At 43.5% G+C, this 15,545-nt stretch overlaps 1 protein-coding gene across 11 annotated transcripts in view; it reads left to right on the top strand.

Moving 5' to 3' along the window:
• RAF1 (Raf-1 proto-oncogene, serine/threonine kinase) overlaps positions 1–15,545 on the top strand; it is an 88,300-nt gene that overhangs the window by 71,611 nt on the left and 1,144 nt on the right. For 10 of the 11 annotated variants that reach the window (XM_032262268.1, XM_032262274.1, XM_032262265.1 and 7 more), the window contains 9 exons: positions 866–893; positions 1,002–1,129; positions 1,477–1,594; positions 8,929–9,013; positions 9,729–9,905; positions 12,705–12,751; positions 14,548–14,666; positions 15,077–15,208; positions 15,347–15,481. In XM_032262268.1, the coding sequence (XP_032118159.1) occupies positions 866–893; positions 1,002–1,129; positions 1,477–1,594; positions 8,929–9,013; positions 9,729–9,905; positions 12,705–12,751; positions 14,548–14,666; positions 15,077–15,208; positions 15,347–15,481 (969 nt within the window). Of the gene's footprint in view, positions 1–865; positions 894–1,001; positions 1,130–1,476; positions 1,595–8,928; positions 9,014–9,728; positions 9,906–12,704; positions 12,752–14,547; positions 14,734–14,800; positions 14,882–15,076; positions 15,209–15,346; positions 15,482–15,545 lie in introns of those variants that run through there. The other variant, XM_032262273.1, reaches the window with a different exon arrangement.

The following is a 15,545-nucleotide window of genomic DNA, read 5'->3' as shown; positions in this document are numbered from 1 at the left end:
AGGTTTTGAACTTGGATTTGTGGTCTTTCCAGCTTTCTATGATTTTAGCCTTGGATATAAAGTATGTAGTAATGGTGCTTACCTTTTTCAAATCCAACTTCTAGTCAATTTACCCTAACTCCTCGTGGAGCAAGAGTGAGCTTCCCCCAGAATTCACCTCCCCATCCCACCTTTTAAAAAAGAGCTTTGAGCCTCAGTGAAACAAGATTCCCAATCTTTGGAAGGGCCTCAGCTGAGAATAACTTTGCTAGTTTTCTTTGAAAGAGTATGTTTGTTGTGTACATTGCTTTCTCTTCAGAAAAAAAATGTAGTTTTCATTATATATGAAAAATTAATACCAAGCTGGGCACGGTGGCTCACGCCTCTAATGCCAGCACTTTGAGAGACCAAGGCAGGTGGATCACCTGAGGCCAGGAGTTTGAGACCAGCCTGGCCAATGTGGCAAAAACCCCATCTCTACTAAAAAATATAAAAATTAGCTGGGTGTGGTGGTGCCCGCCTGTAATCCCAGCTACTCAGGAGACTGAGGCAGGAGAATTGCTTGAACCTCGGAGTTGGAGGTTGCAGTGAGCTGATGTTGTGCCACTGCACTCCAGCCTGGGCGACAGAACAAGACTCCATCTCAAAAAAAAAATTAATATCAATTCTTCTAATATTTTATGAAAAACCAGCCTTGGAGATACTAGCCACTGATATTTGCTGAATTTAGTCAAGGAACATTGATTAGAGTATGGTATAGGATTTTTATGGTTTTTAGAGGTTTTATAATCTATTTTGTTCTTGCACATCCTCCTCCTCTCTTTTCCCTCCCCCAGAGAAAATCTTCTGTGTGTAGGAGTTGACCAGCTTTCCTTTTCTGTTGCAGGATGCAATTCGAAGTCACAGCGAATCAGGTACTTTTCCATAGTAATTTATCCAACGGTGATGGGCTTTTTTTCTTTATACGGTGTATCTTCTGTTGGCTTATCCTTGTGTGGATTCTGTTTGTCTTGTCTGTTAAGCCTCACCTTCAGCCCTGTCCAGTAGCCCCAACAATCTGAGCCCAACAGGCTGGTCACAGCCCAAAACCCCCATGCCAGCACAAAGGGAGCGGGCACCAGGATCTGGAACCCAGGAGAAAAACAAAATTGTGAGTATAGACAACAGTACCTCCTGCTAATTAAGAGTTCAGTAAGAAAAACCTTGTTGGAAACTAGAATATTTTTAACTTACTTTGGAAGATGATTCTAATAAAATATATTTTATGAAGGAGATTATAAATGTCACTGTCATTTTCAGCACACTTGGATCAGACAACTTGCCAGTACTACAACTAAAATGGTATTTCTCAAAAGACAAAAATTGGAAGTATAGTTAATATGTTTATCTTTAAAAGATATGGAAACATGACATGAGTTGATCCTTTCTTTGATGCCTTCATTTTCAAAAGATTATTACCATTCCATGGAGTATAATAGTGATCTCTACTTGTTTCAGAGGCCTCGTGGACAGAGAGATTCAAGCTATTACTGGGAAATAGAAGCCAGTGAAGTGATGCTCTCCACTCGGATTGGGTCAGGCTCTTTTGGAACTGTTTATAAGGGCAAGTGGCATGGTAAGCTTGGGGCCCTCCCTTTACTTACTGCAGGGCTTTGGTGTGAAGTCAAGTTTCAGTCCAGGGGGCCAGGAGGAGGAGAAGACTCTGTGTGCTCCTGGGTTTACAGCAGTACTCTCCCTTAGATACTTGGTTATACCTGAAGATTGAACTTAAATGTTTTTAAACTAAGTTCTTATAAAGCTCCCAGGATAATTAGAAATTAGTGAATAAGACTTGAGCCCTATAATCAGATGTCAGGAGTGCTTTTGATTAAATACAGTCTGCACATGAGTTATGCTTGGACGCTCCTTAAGTGAGCAGGAGTCTGCTGTTATGGCAGGAACATGGTTGCTAGAAACTTCAAGCTGGAAAGGACCTTAGATATTGAAATGGGGGCTGATTTGCCCATGCTCATGCAGTTAGGCATAAGAAAGCTGGAAATCTCCTGAAATAACTTCTCTTTGTCCTGTCCTAGGATTAGTTGTGGGTATCCCTATCAAACAGGGAAGGCATAGACTTAATTCTTGAATCTGTGTGGAATATTAGTGTTCTTAATTTAATGGAAACACTTTGTCACTTGGAAGAAAGGTACTATTTAACTTCTGTAGTTACAGCTTGTGTATTTTGGCAACACTTAACATTTTGACAACATACTTCGCATTTCTCTGGTAGGTTTTTAATGCCTCTCGCTTTAGGACTTTAGCAAATAATACATATTTGAAAATGCTACATGTTCCCAAAAAGTGATTTCTTCTAAATTCAGATTACAATAAAGCAAAATCCCAGAGTCCCTTGGTGCCTCTATTTCTACTTTGGATGACACTGTAATTACCTTTAGAGATAAATGTACAAAGATTGAGAGAAGTTATAAGCATCAAATGAATAGAGTATTAAAATTCAAGGTACTGAAAATATCAAACATGGCCAGGTGTGGTGGCTCACACCTGTATTCCCAGCACTTTGGGAGGTCGAGGTGGGGGGATCACAAGGTCAGGAGTTCAAGACCAGCCTGGCCAAGATGGTGAAACCCCATCTCTACTAAAACTACAAAAATTAGCCCGCACAGTGGCAGGTGCCTGTAATCCCAGCTACTCAAGAGGCTGAGGCAGGAGAATTGCTTGAACCTGGGCAGCAGAGGTTACAATGAGTGGAGATTCCCACCACTGCCCTCCAGCCTGGGTGACAGAGTGACTCCATCTGATGTGGGGAAGGGGAGGTATAAAATGCTTCCAGTTTTGAGAACCTGGTGGGTTTTTTTTGTTTTGTTTTGTTTTTGTTTTTTTAAATAAGTTCTTGCTTTGTTGCCCAGGCTGGAGTACAGTGGCACAATCACAGCTCACTGCAGCCTCCAACTCTTGGGCTCAAACAATCCTCCTTCCTAAGCCTCCCAAGTAGCTGGCACCACAAGTGAATGCCCAGCTAATTTTTTTTTTGTTTTTTGTAGAGACAAGGTCTTACTGTATTGCCCAGGCTGGTCTTCAGCTCCTGGACTCAAGCAGTCCTCTTGGGTCTTCCAAAATGCTGGGATTACAGGCATGAGCCACTGTGCCTGGCCTTACCATGGGCTCATTAATGTGTGTCTTTTCACCACTTGTAATTAATCATCTGACCAATTTCTGGTTCTTTAAGAGGATTGGCACCTGACTGAACATTTGCAAAGTACATGTAGAATGATTCCTTTTCCTTTGAAAATTGGATCTGGTTAGGCAGGGTGGCCTCATGACCTGTAATCCCAGCACTTTGGGAGGCTGTAGCAAGCAGATCACATGATCCTAGGAGTTCGAGAACAGCCTGAACATCATGAAACCCCATCTCTACCAAAAATTAGATGGATGTGAGGGCACTTGCCTATAGTCCCAGCTACTCGGGAGGCTGAGGCAGAAAGACAGCTTGAGCTCAGGAGACAAGGTTGTAGTGAGCTGAGTACAGTGAGTATATACTACTGTACTCCAGCCTGGGTGAAAGGGCAAGACAGTGTCTCAGGGGAAGAAAAAAAAGAAAATTGCATCTAATATGTACTATTGGGCTGTCTCCTGGGTCCCAGAGAAATGACACTGTTGTAGAATATTTATTTATATGTATTTAGAGACAAGATCTGGCTTTATTGCCCAGACTGGAGTATAGTGGCACAATCTTGGCTTACTTCAGTCTCTGCCTCCTGGGCTTAAGCCATCCATCCTCCTGCCTCTGCCTCCCAAGTAGCTGGGACTACAGGCACGTGCCACCACGCCCAGCTAATTTTTTATTTTTTGCAGCAATGGGGTTTTTCCTTGTTGCTCAGCTGGTCTCGAACTCATTAGCTCAAGCAATCTGCCTGCCTTGGCCTCCTAGAGTACTGGGATTACAGGTGTAAACCACCGTGCCCAGCCAGTTGCAGAATATTTAGATGGCATAAATATCTATCTCCAGGATTCCTCAGGAAAGAAGAACACAAGCATTTTGTGGGATAGAGTACTTGTATCTGAGGTAACAAGGCTCCTAATAATTTAGGAGGCAGAGCAATGGCTATTCCATCTATTGCTTCTATTAGCATTTGATCATTTTTATACTACATTTAAAAAGCCTCAGCTAAAAGCCAATAGATGAAGTTTAAGTTGTACCCAAGTTTAATTTTCCTCTGGTTGAGCACTTTTATGTGGGGATTCATAATTTTTCAAGGCATTAGTGCAGGGTACTGCTTATGAGCTTTGTCTTCTCTCAGTAGTGTGAGCTTTCAAACTATGATAAGATTGTTACAGTGTTATTCCATAAAGACTGCAATTAGAATGTAGATAACTTGTCTAATGTTTTTAAGATTCTAGTTTTACTTTTTAACTCAAAAAAGAGTCTCAAAAGTCAGAGGGGCGAGGAGCAGTGGACTTTTATGCCATCGTTTCAGAAAGCAAACCCTGGTCTATGAATGAATAAGAAAGATGAGTGATCAAGGAGACCTAATTTCTAGATTGTTTTGTGCAATACTCCACCCACCCCACCCCACCCCCCCCCACCCCACCCCACCCCCGTTCTGGTTCCTGTATACAATGTAATGTCCTGTTCAGTGTCTTAAAAATTACAACTGTAATTTTTAAGTGCCTTTAATCCCAGCCCAGGCAGGCGGATCACCTGAGGCTGGGAGTTGGAGACCAGCCAGACCAACATGGAGAAACCCTGTCTCTACTTAAAAAAAAAATAATTAGTTGGGCGTGGTGGTGGTTGGTTGTAATCCCAGCTACTCAGGAGGCTGAGGCAGGAGAATCGCTTTAACTCAGGAGGCAGAGGTTGCAGTGAGCTGAGATTGTGCCATTGGGCAACAAGAGCGAAACTCCATCTCAAAAAATTAATTAAAATTGTTTTCATTATTTTGATTGAAGATTTTTTTTAACTCCGCCCACCCACTGTGGAAATAAAGCAGAAGGGGTTTCAAAGCAACTCAGAGGCCTCAGATGCATGAACTAAAACTCACATATTTATTTATTTAAAGCAGAGTCTCTCAGGCCCAAAGCTCACAACCTCCTTTTGAGCATTAAATTTGGCACCAAGGCTGGGCACAGCCGTAATCCTAGCACTTTGGAAGGCTGAGGCAGGCAGATCACTTGAGGTCAGAAATTCAAGACCAGCCTCGCCAACATGGTGAAACTCCATTTCTACTAAAAATACAAAAATTTGCTGGGTGTGGTTGTGGGTGTCTGTAATCCCAGCTATTTGGGAGGCTGAGGCAGGAGAATCACTTGAACCTGGGAGGTGGAGGCTGCAGTGAGCCAAGATCACACCACTGCACTCCAGCCTGGGCGACAGAGCGAGACTCTGTCCCAAAAAAATAAAAATAAACAAATTTGTCATGAGATTCACCAGCCTTTGCTAATTACAAACAACACATTAAATGGATAAAGCCAACATCAGAGGCTATCAAATTATGGCAGCAGGAATAATCACTGAAAGCATAAGGCAGAAAACCCCGTGAACAGATTCACAAACGTGACAGAAACAGTTTTTAGCTACTTAGTAGGACAAGCAGCTTGGTATAACCCACATCTGGAGAGCCTCATCTCAGCTGAGGGCAGAGACTGTGGTTTGTAACAGTGACATGTCAACAAAATGAGAAGGAATAGTGTTCATTCTGTTCTGTTTCAGAAAGCAGAGATGTATATAGTAAGTTTAGACAATCCCAAATGGTTAAAGCAGGAAAAGGTAAAAACATTTCAAATTACATTTGCCTCTGACTTTGCTATTAAGGGAAAATAAGAAATTCTGGCTTGATTTGTAATAAAGACTTCATAAACTACCCTCCATAAAAAGTTACCTAGCCATTTAGTGATTTATATTACTTGCCAAGGTTTGTAAGTATGAAGGATTCATAAGTATGCTGAAGGATTGCTAGCTACAAGAGTATTTGGATAATTGCCAAAGGAAAAGATGAAGTATTACTATACAGTTTTGTACTCATCTGAGAAATGGGTTTGAAAGGAGAGAAAGAGTGGTGAGCAGCATTGGACACCTATTGCATGGAGTGCTGGAAAAGTGGACTTGGAAATGCCCAAGGAATGCCAGGGCCAGGTTGACGAGCTGCCTTTGTTTTGGGTCCCGCCCTAATTCCATAGACCTGGGATGAGGCAAGGCCTGGGGATGTCAGGCTGGACATTGGGTTCTGAATTCCCCTGCCATAAACTGTTTCTTGTCTTCTACAGGCAACTAAGTTCCCAGTATTTCCCGTCAGAGGCCAAGTCCTCTCTTCTACTCCAGAGTCTCAAATAGCTTGTCAATTCATAATTTGCCTGACAGTTTTATGTTAGAATCCATTCATTTCTTCATCCAGTGTTTCCTGATCATTCTTTGAACACCAGGCATTCTTCTGGGGACTAGGAAATGAAGCAGTGAACAAAATATAAAAATTCTCTCTCTTTGGCCGGGCATGGTGGCTCACCCCTGTAATCCCAGCACTTTGAGAGGCCAAGTCAGGCAGATCATTTGAGACTAGGAGTTGAGACTAGCCTGGCCAACGTGGTGAGACCCTGTCTCTGCTAATAATATAAAAATTAGTTGAGTATGGTGGTTTACACCTGTAATGCCAGCTGCTCAAGGGTCTGAACCACGAGAATTGCTTGAGCCTGGGAAGCGGAAGTTGCAGTGAGCCAAGATTATGCGACTGCACTCCAGCTTGGACGATAGAGTGAGACTGCCTCAAAAAAAAAAAAAAAAATATATATATATATATATATTTATTTATTTATTTTTTTTTTTTTTTTTCCCCTCTTGGTCAGAGGTGGTGGCTCACACCTGTAATCCTCACACTTTGGGAGGCTGAGGTGGGAGGATTACTTTAGCCCAGGAGTTTGAGACCAGCCTGAACAACATAGTGAGACCCTGTCTCTATAAATTAGCCGAATGTGGTACTGTGTGTCTGTTGTGCCAGCTGAGGCAGGAGGATCACTTGAGCCAGGGAGATTGAGGCTGCAGTGAGCCATGATCACACCACTGCACTCCAGCCTGGGCAACAGAACAAGACCCTGTCTCCAAAAAAAAAATCTTAAGGAGTTTATATTCTAGTGGGGGCAGTAAACAAGAAAAGTAGAATATGTAGTGTGCTATAATTGCTAAGGAGAAAAATGGAGGAAAGGAGATGTGCAGTGGCAGTCCCAGTTCCAAATAGATTGGTCAGAAAGGAGTCTGCCAAGACAGTGGCATTTGCATAGAGGGTGAGGGTGGTGAAGGTGGTACAGATACCTAGGAAAGCAGCAACATCAAGTGCAAAGTGGACCACTCACCTGGCCTGTTCCGAGAACTCAAGGAGATCTTATGGCTTCAGTTTGAGTGAGAGGTAGAGGTGGAGGTAGAGGTAGAGGTAGTTGTTAGGGTCCTGTAAAGACTGAGGATCATTTGGGTTAAATGGGATCTGAGGTTGTACGAGACCGTTAGGACATTTGGCCAGCCTTTGTCACATGTGAGGGTTAACTGGATGAGAGCCACTTTGGAGGCTGCTGTTAAAACACAGGGACCCATCATTGAAACTTCAGATGATAAAACCAGAGACCACAGGGAGACATTTTGAGACTTATTGTGAGAGCCATCTCTCTACCAGTTTTCTTCCCAAAAACGAAATGAGGAGGGCTGGGTGCGCTGAGTACTCTGGAAGGCAGAGGCGGGCAGAGAACTTGAGGTCAGGAGTTTGAGACCAGCCTGGGCAACATGGTGAAACCCCATCTCCACCAAAAAATACAAAAATTAGCTGGACATGGTGGAACACGCCTGTAATCCCAGCTACTCGGGAGAGTGAGGCAGGAGAATCGCTTGCGGAGGTTGCAGTGAGCTGAGATCGTGCCACTGCACTCTAGCCTGGGCGACACAGCGAGACTCCATCTCAAAAAAAAAAAAAGGAAGAAAGGAGGAATGTTTCAACAGAGGCTCCAGAAACACTTTTGAAAGTGGCTTTTAAATTTGTAGCACTCTAAAGTGGAACTGATCCCTGGATGTGTCTAAAGTTTTATCAAGAGGCTGGTTTTACTCACAGTGCTTGACAATCAGTTGTCAGTACTGTAGGTAGAATATCAATTGGGGTCAGACTGGGGTTCCAGCCCTGGCTCCAGCACTCTTTGTTTTTTTTTTTGGCAGTCTGACATTGGTCAAGTGACTAAACTTCTCTGCTTGTTGTCTGTGAAGTAAAGATAAAATTATTTACGTCATAGGGCACATGTGAGGATTAAGAGAGATAAAAGTATACACGATGCCAGGATTCAGTATTATTAGGATTATTTTTTAATGGTATTGAAGGCAGAGAAGCTTAATTTCAGTGTATTTCTCTGAATTTTTACTAGGGACTATATTAGTTCTCACTGAAATGTGGATTCAGAGGTCAGCCTCGATAGTTGCTAAATGGTCTGTTTCCTTACACCAGCATCCAGCCCCAGTCATTCTGTATTTGCCAGGCCATTCATATCCATGTACTGATTTCATCCCCACAGGACAAGGTTTTGACCTATCACTTACGATCTCACCTCTGTAGCTTGCCAGGGTTGGTATGAATAGTTTAACCAAGCCTATTGAAGGTGTAACTGTAGGGATAGCATTTACCCATGTAACTTTTTTCAGTTATTTGAATTAATGTGGAAATTGGACCTATAATCTCAGCAGTTTAGGAGGCCAAGGTGGGAGGATGGCTTAAGCCCAGGGGGTCGAGGCTGTAGTGTGCCACTGCACTCTAGCCTAGACAATAGAGTGAGACCCTGTCTTAAAAAAAAAAAGAAATTTTGAGATTTGTTGTATCTGTGTAGGTATATGATTCTTTGGATAAATGAATCACTGTATCTTCCTGAAAACTAGGTTATTTGAAAGAGTAAAATCATTCAACTGATTGCACTGACAACCAACTAATTTTGCAGGAGATGTTGCAGTGAAGATCCTAAAGGTTGTCGACCCAACCCCAGAGCAGTTCCAGGCCTTCAGGAATGAGGTGGCTGTTTTGCGGTGAGTAGAAAGCTGGGCGTCCAGTCCCTCTGGAGTGGGGAGTACCAGGACTGCAGAGTCAGCGGGCTGTGCCGTGGGCTGGGACTGGCAGGCAGTGAGGACTCACAGTGGAGGTCCTGTGGGTGGATGCTCCTCCTCTGAGAGCGAAGGGATGTTTCCTTTAGTTTATGTGGTTGTCAGGCCGTTCGAAGAGCCCCTTTTCAGGAGAATACCCTCCTCTGGGCACAGTAAACTCAGTAGCCCAGGCTCTATCTCTGGGTTTTGGTTTGAGGTGGGCAGGAGAAATAGGCCCTATTTTTATCTTTATTTCCCAGAATCCTCTTTATAGCTGAGTTGCTTTATTTTAGACTTTAGAATAGTAAGTTTTCAAATCTTTCAGTTACTATTTAGACTTTTAGGAATATGTCATATAATGGAGACTTCTACAGAGGAGCCCTTGTAACCTCCACAAGGAGGGTCATGAGTTTATAGTGACGAAACAGAATGTCTTCTCTGTAAGCAAGGCCAGCACTGAACTGATGGCCTAGTGAACTAATGTTGGGCTCCTCTGTTTGCTCAGAATGCCGCCCAGGTTATCAGCTGTGCCATGTGTTTGTTTTTCTAGCCCCCTCCAGGTTGGGACTGGGAGTAGTGTCAAGAGCACAGAACCCATGGGAAAGCACAGTAGACCTCCCTGAGCACTTTCCTCCTCCCTTTCCTCTCTTCCTCTCCTCAGCAAAACACGGCATGTGAACATTCTGCTTTTCATGGGGTACATGACAAAGGACAACCTGGCAATTGTGACCCAGTGGTGCGAGGGCAGCAGCCTCTACAAACACCTGCATGTCCAGGAGACCAAGTTTCAGATGTTCCAGCTAATTGACATTGCTCGGCAGACGGCTCAGGGAATGGAGTGAGTAGATGGCCTGATGCCTCTCTGGGACCCAGGCATCAAACTTGTCTGTAAATTGGAACCAAGATCAGGAAAAGCCTTCTAGTCCATTAAGTAATTCTGTGATTATCTTTGTACAAGCCTCTGGCCTGGGCTGGAGGGGTCAGTTATTAGGAATGTGTTGTTCAGGTTCTAGCTGGGTGGAGTGGCTCATGCCTATAATCCCAGCACTTTGGGAGGCCAAGGCCAGTGGATCACTTGGGGCCAAGAGTTCAAGACCAGCCTTGCCAACATGGCAAAATCCTTTCTCTACTAAAAATACAAAAATCAACCAGGTGTGGTGGCACGTGGCTGTAATCCCAGCTACTAAGGAGGCTGAGGCAGGAGAATCGCTACCAGGAGGCAGAGGTTGCAGTGAGCTGAGATCACGCTACTGCACTTCAGCCTGGGCTGCAGAGCGAGACTGTCTCAAAAAAAAAAAAAAAAAAAAAGACATTCCAATTCCTTACCCAAGCAAACCTTCCCCCCGGCACTCAGACTCAGGCTCTTCCTGCTACCCTCGCTTTATCCAAAAACCTGAGAACATAGTGGGGGCATGTACCTTCTGCTCGGCTGTCTGAGATGTGACTGTGCCACATGAGGGTTTAAGCAGATGTCATTTTTCAGGATAATTTAATTAAAAACCTTTTTCCTTAGGGTCTCACTTTATTGCCTATGCTGGAGTGCAGTGGTGCAATCATAACTCTCACTGTATCCTTGAACTCCTGTGATCCTCTTGCCTTAGTCTCCTAGGTTTCTGGGACTGCAGGCACACGCTACCATGCCCAGATAATTTTTGTGTATTTTGTAGAGTTGGGGCTCTCACTGTGTTGCCCAGGCTGGTCTCAAACTGGCCTCAAGTGATCCTCCCACCTTTCCCGGCTAACCCAGGGTAGTGCTTCTTCAGCTTCCCTCTGAAGTGTCCCTTATGGTAGAAGGGGAGGAATTCCTCACACCTCTAGACATCTGGGAGCTGCTGAGCTATAGCTGTGCTTGCAAGCGCTACACAAATTCTCGTATTTTTAAATCGTATGGAAGTTACATTCTGTATATTTTAATAAATAGAATTCAGAAAAAAATGAGATATAATTCATATATCATAAAATTCACCCTTTTAAAATGTACACTTCAGTGGTTTTCTACTATTGAGTTGTGCAGCCATCACCACTGTCCAATTTTAGAACATTTTCATCACCCCAGAAAGAAGCATATGTTCGGTGCATAAGTCTGTTTGGGTTTTTCTAAAGGAAGACCTGAGGCTGGATAATTTATAAAGAAAAGAGGTGTATTTGGCTCATGGTTCTGCAGAGTGTAGAAAAAGCATGACACCAGCATCTGCTTCTGGTGAGGCCCTCAGGAAGCTTTTACTCATGGCAAAAGGCAAGGAGAGCCACATGTGATGTGGTAAGAGAAAGGAGCAAGAAAGCATGGAGGGAGGTCCCAGACTCTAACCAGATTTCATGTGAACTAATAGCACGTGAAGTCACTCATCACTGCAGGGAGGCACCAAGCCATTGATGAGGAATCTGCCCCCATGACCCAAACACCTGACACTTAGGTCCCACCTCCAACACTGGGGATCACATTTCAACATGAGATTTGGAGTGGACAAATATCCAAACGATATTTACCCATTGGCTTTCACCCAATACCTCCCACCCACTTACAGTCTACTTTGTTTCTGTGGATTGTGCCTACTTTGTAGTTTAATATAAATGGAATCATGTGAGATGTAATATAGTCAAGTACCATATAATGATGTTTTGATCAATGACAGACCACATATAGGAAGGTGGTCCCACAAGATTGTAATGCTGTATTTTTACTGTGCCTTTTCTGTTTGGCTATGTTTAGACACAGATACTATGTTACAATTACCTCCAGTATGCAGTACACTGAGGGCCATACAGGTTTGTAGCCTAAGTGCAACAGGCTACCATTTAGCCAGGGTATGCGGTAGACTGCACCATCTTGGTTTGTATAAATACACTTTATGATATTTGCATGATAAGTTGGCTGACAACACATTTCTCAGAAGGTGTACCTGCCGTTCAGTGATGCTTGCTGTATGTAATATAGAAGATGTGGTACTGTATGCCTGGCTCTTTCACCCAGCATATTATTTTCAAGGTTAATCCAGGTTGTAGCATGTGTCACTACTTCATTCCTTTCTGTGTCTGAGTAACATTCCATTGTATGGATCTGCCACATTATTCATTCATCAATTATGGGCATTGGGTTATCAGAATTACTTTTGAGTAAAATTGATGCTTGAAGAAGTGTCAGTGATGGCTGGGCACAGTGGCCCATGCCTGTAATCCAAGCATTTTGGGAGGCCAATATGAGAGGATCACTTGAGCCCAGGATTTCAAGACCAGCTTGGGGCAACACTACAAGACCCGGTATCTACTAAAAAAAAAAAAGGCGGCGGGGTGGCGGCATGGTGGCACTTGTCTGTGGTTCCAGCTACTTGGGAGGCTGCAGTGGGAGGATCACTTGAGCCTAGGAAGTTTAGGCTGCAGTGAGCTATGACTACCACCGCACTCCAGTTTCAAAAAAAAAAAAAAAGGAAAGAAAGAAAGGTGTAAGCATGTTTGTGCTGTGGCCTCACCTTCAGGTAAGCAGTGATGTAAACCAGGCTGAATAGCACAGCGTCCATCCCTGTGTGTAACACTCCTGGGAGCCGGGCCTTCAGTGGATTTACTTATTGGCTGTAGTTTAAAACTGCTTTCTACCCATGCCTCTCAAACTTATATTTAATAATTTCTTTTCCCTTCACAGCTATTTGCATGCAAAGAATATCATCCACAGAGACATGAAATCCAACAGTATCCTTTGGTTGTTGAGTTCCATTTGACTGCTCAGTTCTAAATTTAGGGAAACAGAATAGAGCCTTTTTATCACAAGTGACTCTTGGTGCCAGGGGATATCATTTTAAGGAAAGACGCAGAGGACAAGAAGACACAAAAGTCAGAAAATTAGTAGGCTTGGCTTGCTCCTCAGCAGCATATGCCTCACCAGGACTGATGAGAGTGATGTTTTAGGTTGGGTTCCTTTCTATCTCAGCAAAAGTGATTTGGAGAGATTTTTGTAAGCTTGAAATAGGCATAATTTATCACACTATTACTAAATTAACCTGAGGGGCATTGTGCTTTTGTCTTGGGTTTATTTTTAGTTTGTGGACAGTGTATGTATGTGTATTTGCTTGTTAGGTGGATAGCAAGTAAGCTATAAGCCAAAGGTTGAAAGGTTTCCAAAAATCACTATTTAAAATGGTCTTTCTTGACCAGGTGTGGTGGCTTATGCCTGTCATCCCAGCGCTTTGGGAGGCCAAGGCAGGTGGATCACTTGAGGCTAGGAGTTTGAGACCAGCCTGGCCAATGTGGCGAAACCTGTCTCTATATTTAAAAATTAGCTGGGTGTGGTGGCACATGCCTGTAATCCCAGCTACTCAGGAGGCTGAGGTAGGAGAATCACTTGAACCTGGGAGGCGGAGGTTGCAGCGAACTGAGATTGTGCAGTTGCACTCTAGCCTAGGGAACAGAGCAAGGCTCTGTCTCAAATAAATAAAATGATCTTTTTCTCAAAGGTACCTATGTGGGTTCCTCAGAAGTCACTGTTGGAAATAATCCTTCTCCCCTTCTAAGTCTGTTTTTATAGAAGAGTAAATGAAGAAAGGTATTTTTTAATGCTGTAAGGCATGAAATTTAACAATTTTGAATGTGCCACCCTCCACTAGCCTTTCCTTGTGATAGAAGGATGGCATTACAGCCCACACTTTGCTTCTTGAGCAGTGAGAGGCATGATAATTGTTGTTGAGCTGGATTATAGGACATGCCCTATTTTAGGTACCTGTGTGAGGCATGGAACACCTTTCAGTGGTGGGGTTTTTAGCAGCCAAACATTATACCATGAAAGCAGACACCAGATTTAAGGAGGTGTGAGTTCCTGGGCACCAACAGCTCACAAGTTGCTACATATGTGTTAAATTTTTTTGTTTTAATTTTTTTTCTCTCTCACAAGTTAGACTTAAACTGTATGACTTCTTTACACAGAAGCAAGCTGATTTTGGTTTTCATTTTGACGTCACCCAAGTGGTACTAATTCTAATGAGAAATTTCTTAGGACAACATTGAACAGTTCAATAAGGGATTTGCTATTTTGTTAACCACTCAAGGTTCAGATAGTGATTTGAGGGCGGAACAGAGGCAGAAACCACTGTAAGCTGTCAGCAGGCCATAGTTGGCCCTCTGGGGAGTACTGGAGTGTGGCCTCTGCTCATCATGTTAGAGTTTCACTCACATGTATTACGTGGAAAGTTCACAAAGCCCGGGACCCAGCACCTAGATGTGGAAATGGGGAAAAGAAGCAGGGAAGAAAACTGACTTGTATTTTTTGGCTGGGGCCAGATAATCTGGCACATTGAATAATCCCTGCCTGCCCCCTGGAAGAAGGGGCATTTCAGAAGCACTTTTAAGAACTTCATATATCTTAGGAAATTCAGTGCAGAGAGGCTGCAACAGAGAGAAGGTGGAGAGATTACCATGTTATAAAGAACTTTGGGATGGTTTTCAAAATTAACTTGACCATTCTTTTGAAACCAGAGTCCTTAACAAGCATTGAGATATATTTCTCCATGAAGGCCTAACAGTGAAAATTGGAGATTTTGGTTTGGCAACAGTAAAGTCACGCTGGAGTGGTTCTCAGCAAGTTGAACAACCTACTGGCTCTGTTCTGTGGATGGTGAGAATCTGGGCTCCCACTAGCAGTTTCTGGTGCAGGGCAAAAGGAATACCCAGAAGCTTTATGTGCAAACGTAAAGCATTTCTGTACACTTCCCTGAAATCTACATGACTCCTAGTGACAGCCAGGCTCAATTGTAGATTTTCTTGAGGAAGCTGTTGATCAAAGCCACTGTGAAGCTTAGTGTGGGGAGGACTTAATAAGCTGAGATAGAAATGCTGGGTCTTGGTCCTTTAAAGACAAGGATTCCTGAGCTGTTTTAACCAGTGCCTGAGTTGGAGACCTTTGAGGAAAAGCTATGTGGGGACTGAAGAATGGACTCATTCATAACTAATGAAAGGGACGCCTGGCCCATCTATAGATGTCTATGGGGCCTGTCATATGGTGATAAATACACTTTTTCCCTGTAGGCTCCAGAGGTGATCCGAATGCAGGATAACAACCCATTCAGCTTCCAGTCAGATGTCTACTCCTATGGCATCGTATTGTATGAGCTGATGACAGGGGAGCTTCCTTACTCTCACATTAACAACCGAGATCAGGTGAGTCTGTGCTGGTGCTAAAGGACCTGACTCATGGGAGCTTCTGGGCCTCCTGCCAGCCTAAACAGCTGGAGGGTTAGGACTTTTTATTTTCTGTTGTTCATCCACCCCTCATTCACTCAGCTGTTTTTCCCTTAGATCATCTTCATGGTGGGCCGAGGGTATGCCTCCCCAGATCTTAGTAAGCTATATAAGAACTGCCCCAAAGCAATGAAGAGGCTGGTAGCTGACTGTGTCAAGAAAGTAAAGGAAGAGAGGCCTCTTTTTCCCCAGGTAAGGCTCAGGGCTGCTAGAACGGATTAAAGATGGCTATATAAGGGGAGTATTTTGTTTTTAT

This window comes from Sapajus apella, unplaced genomic scaffold (genome assembly GCF_009761245.1).
Source record: "Sapajus apella isolate SASKATOON/1434 unplaced genomic scaffold, GSC_monkey_1.0 scaffold128, whole genome shotgun sequence".
NCBI classification, from domain to species: Eukaryota; Metazoa; Chordata; class Mammalia; order Primates; family Cebidae; genus Sapajus; species Sapajus apella.
Note: the sequence above shows the minus strand (reverse complement) of the source record. Positions and strands in the feature narration are given on the sequence as shown.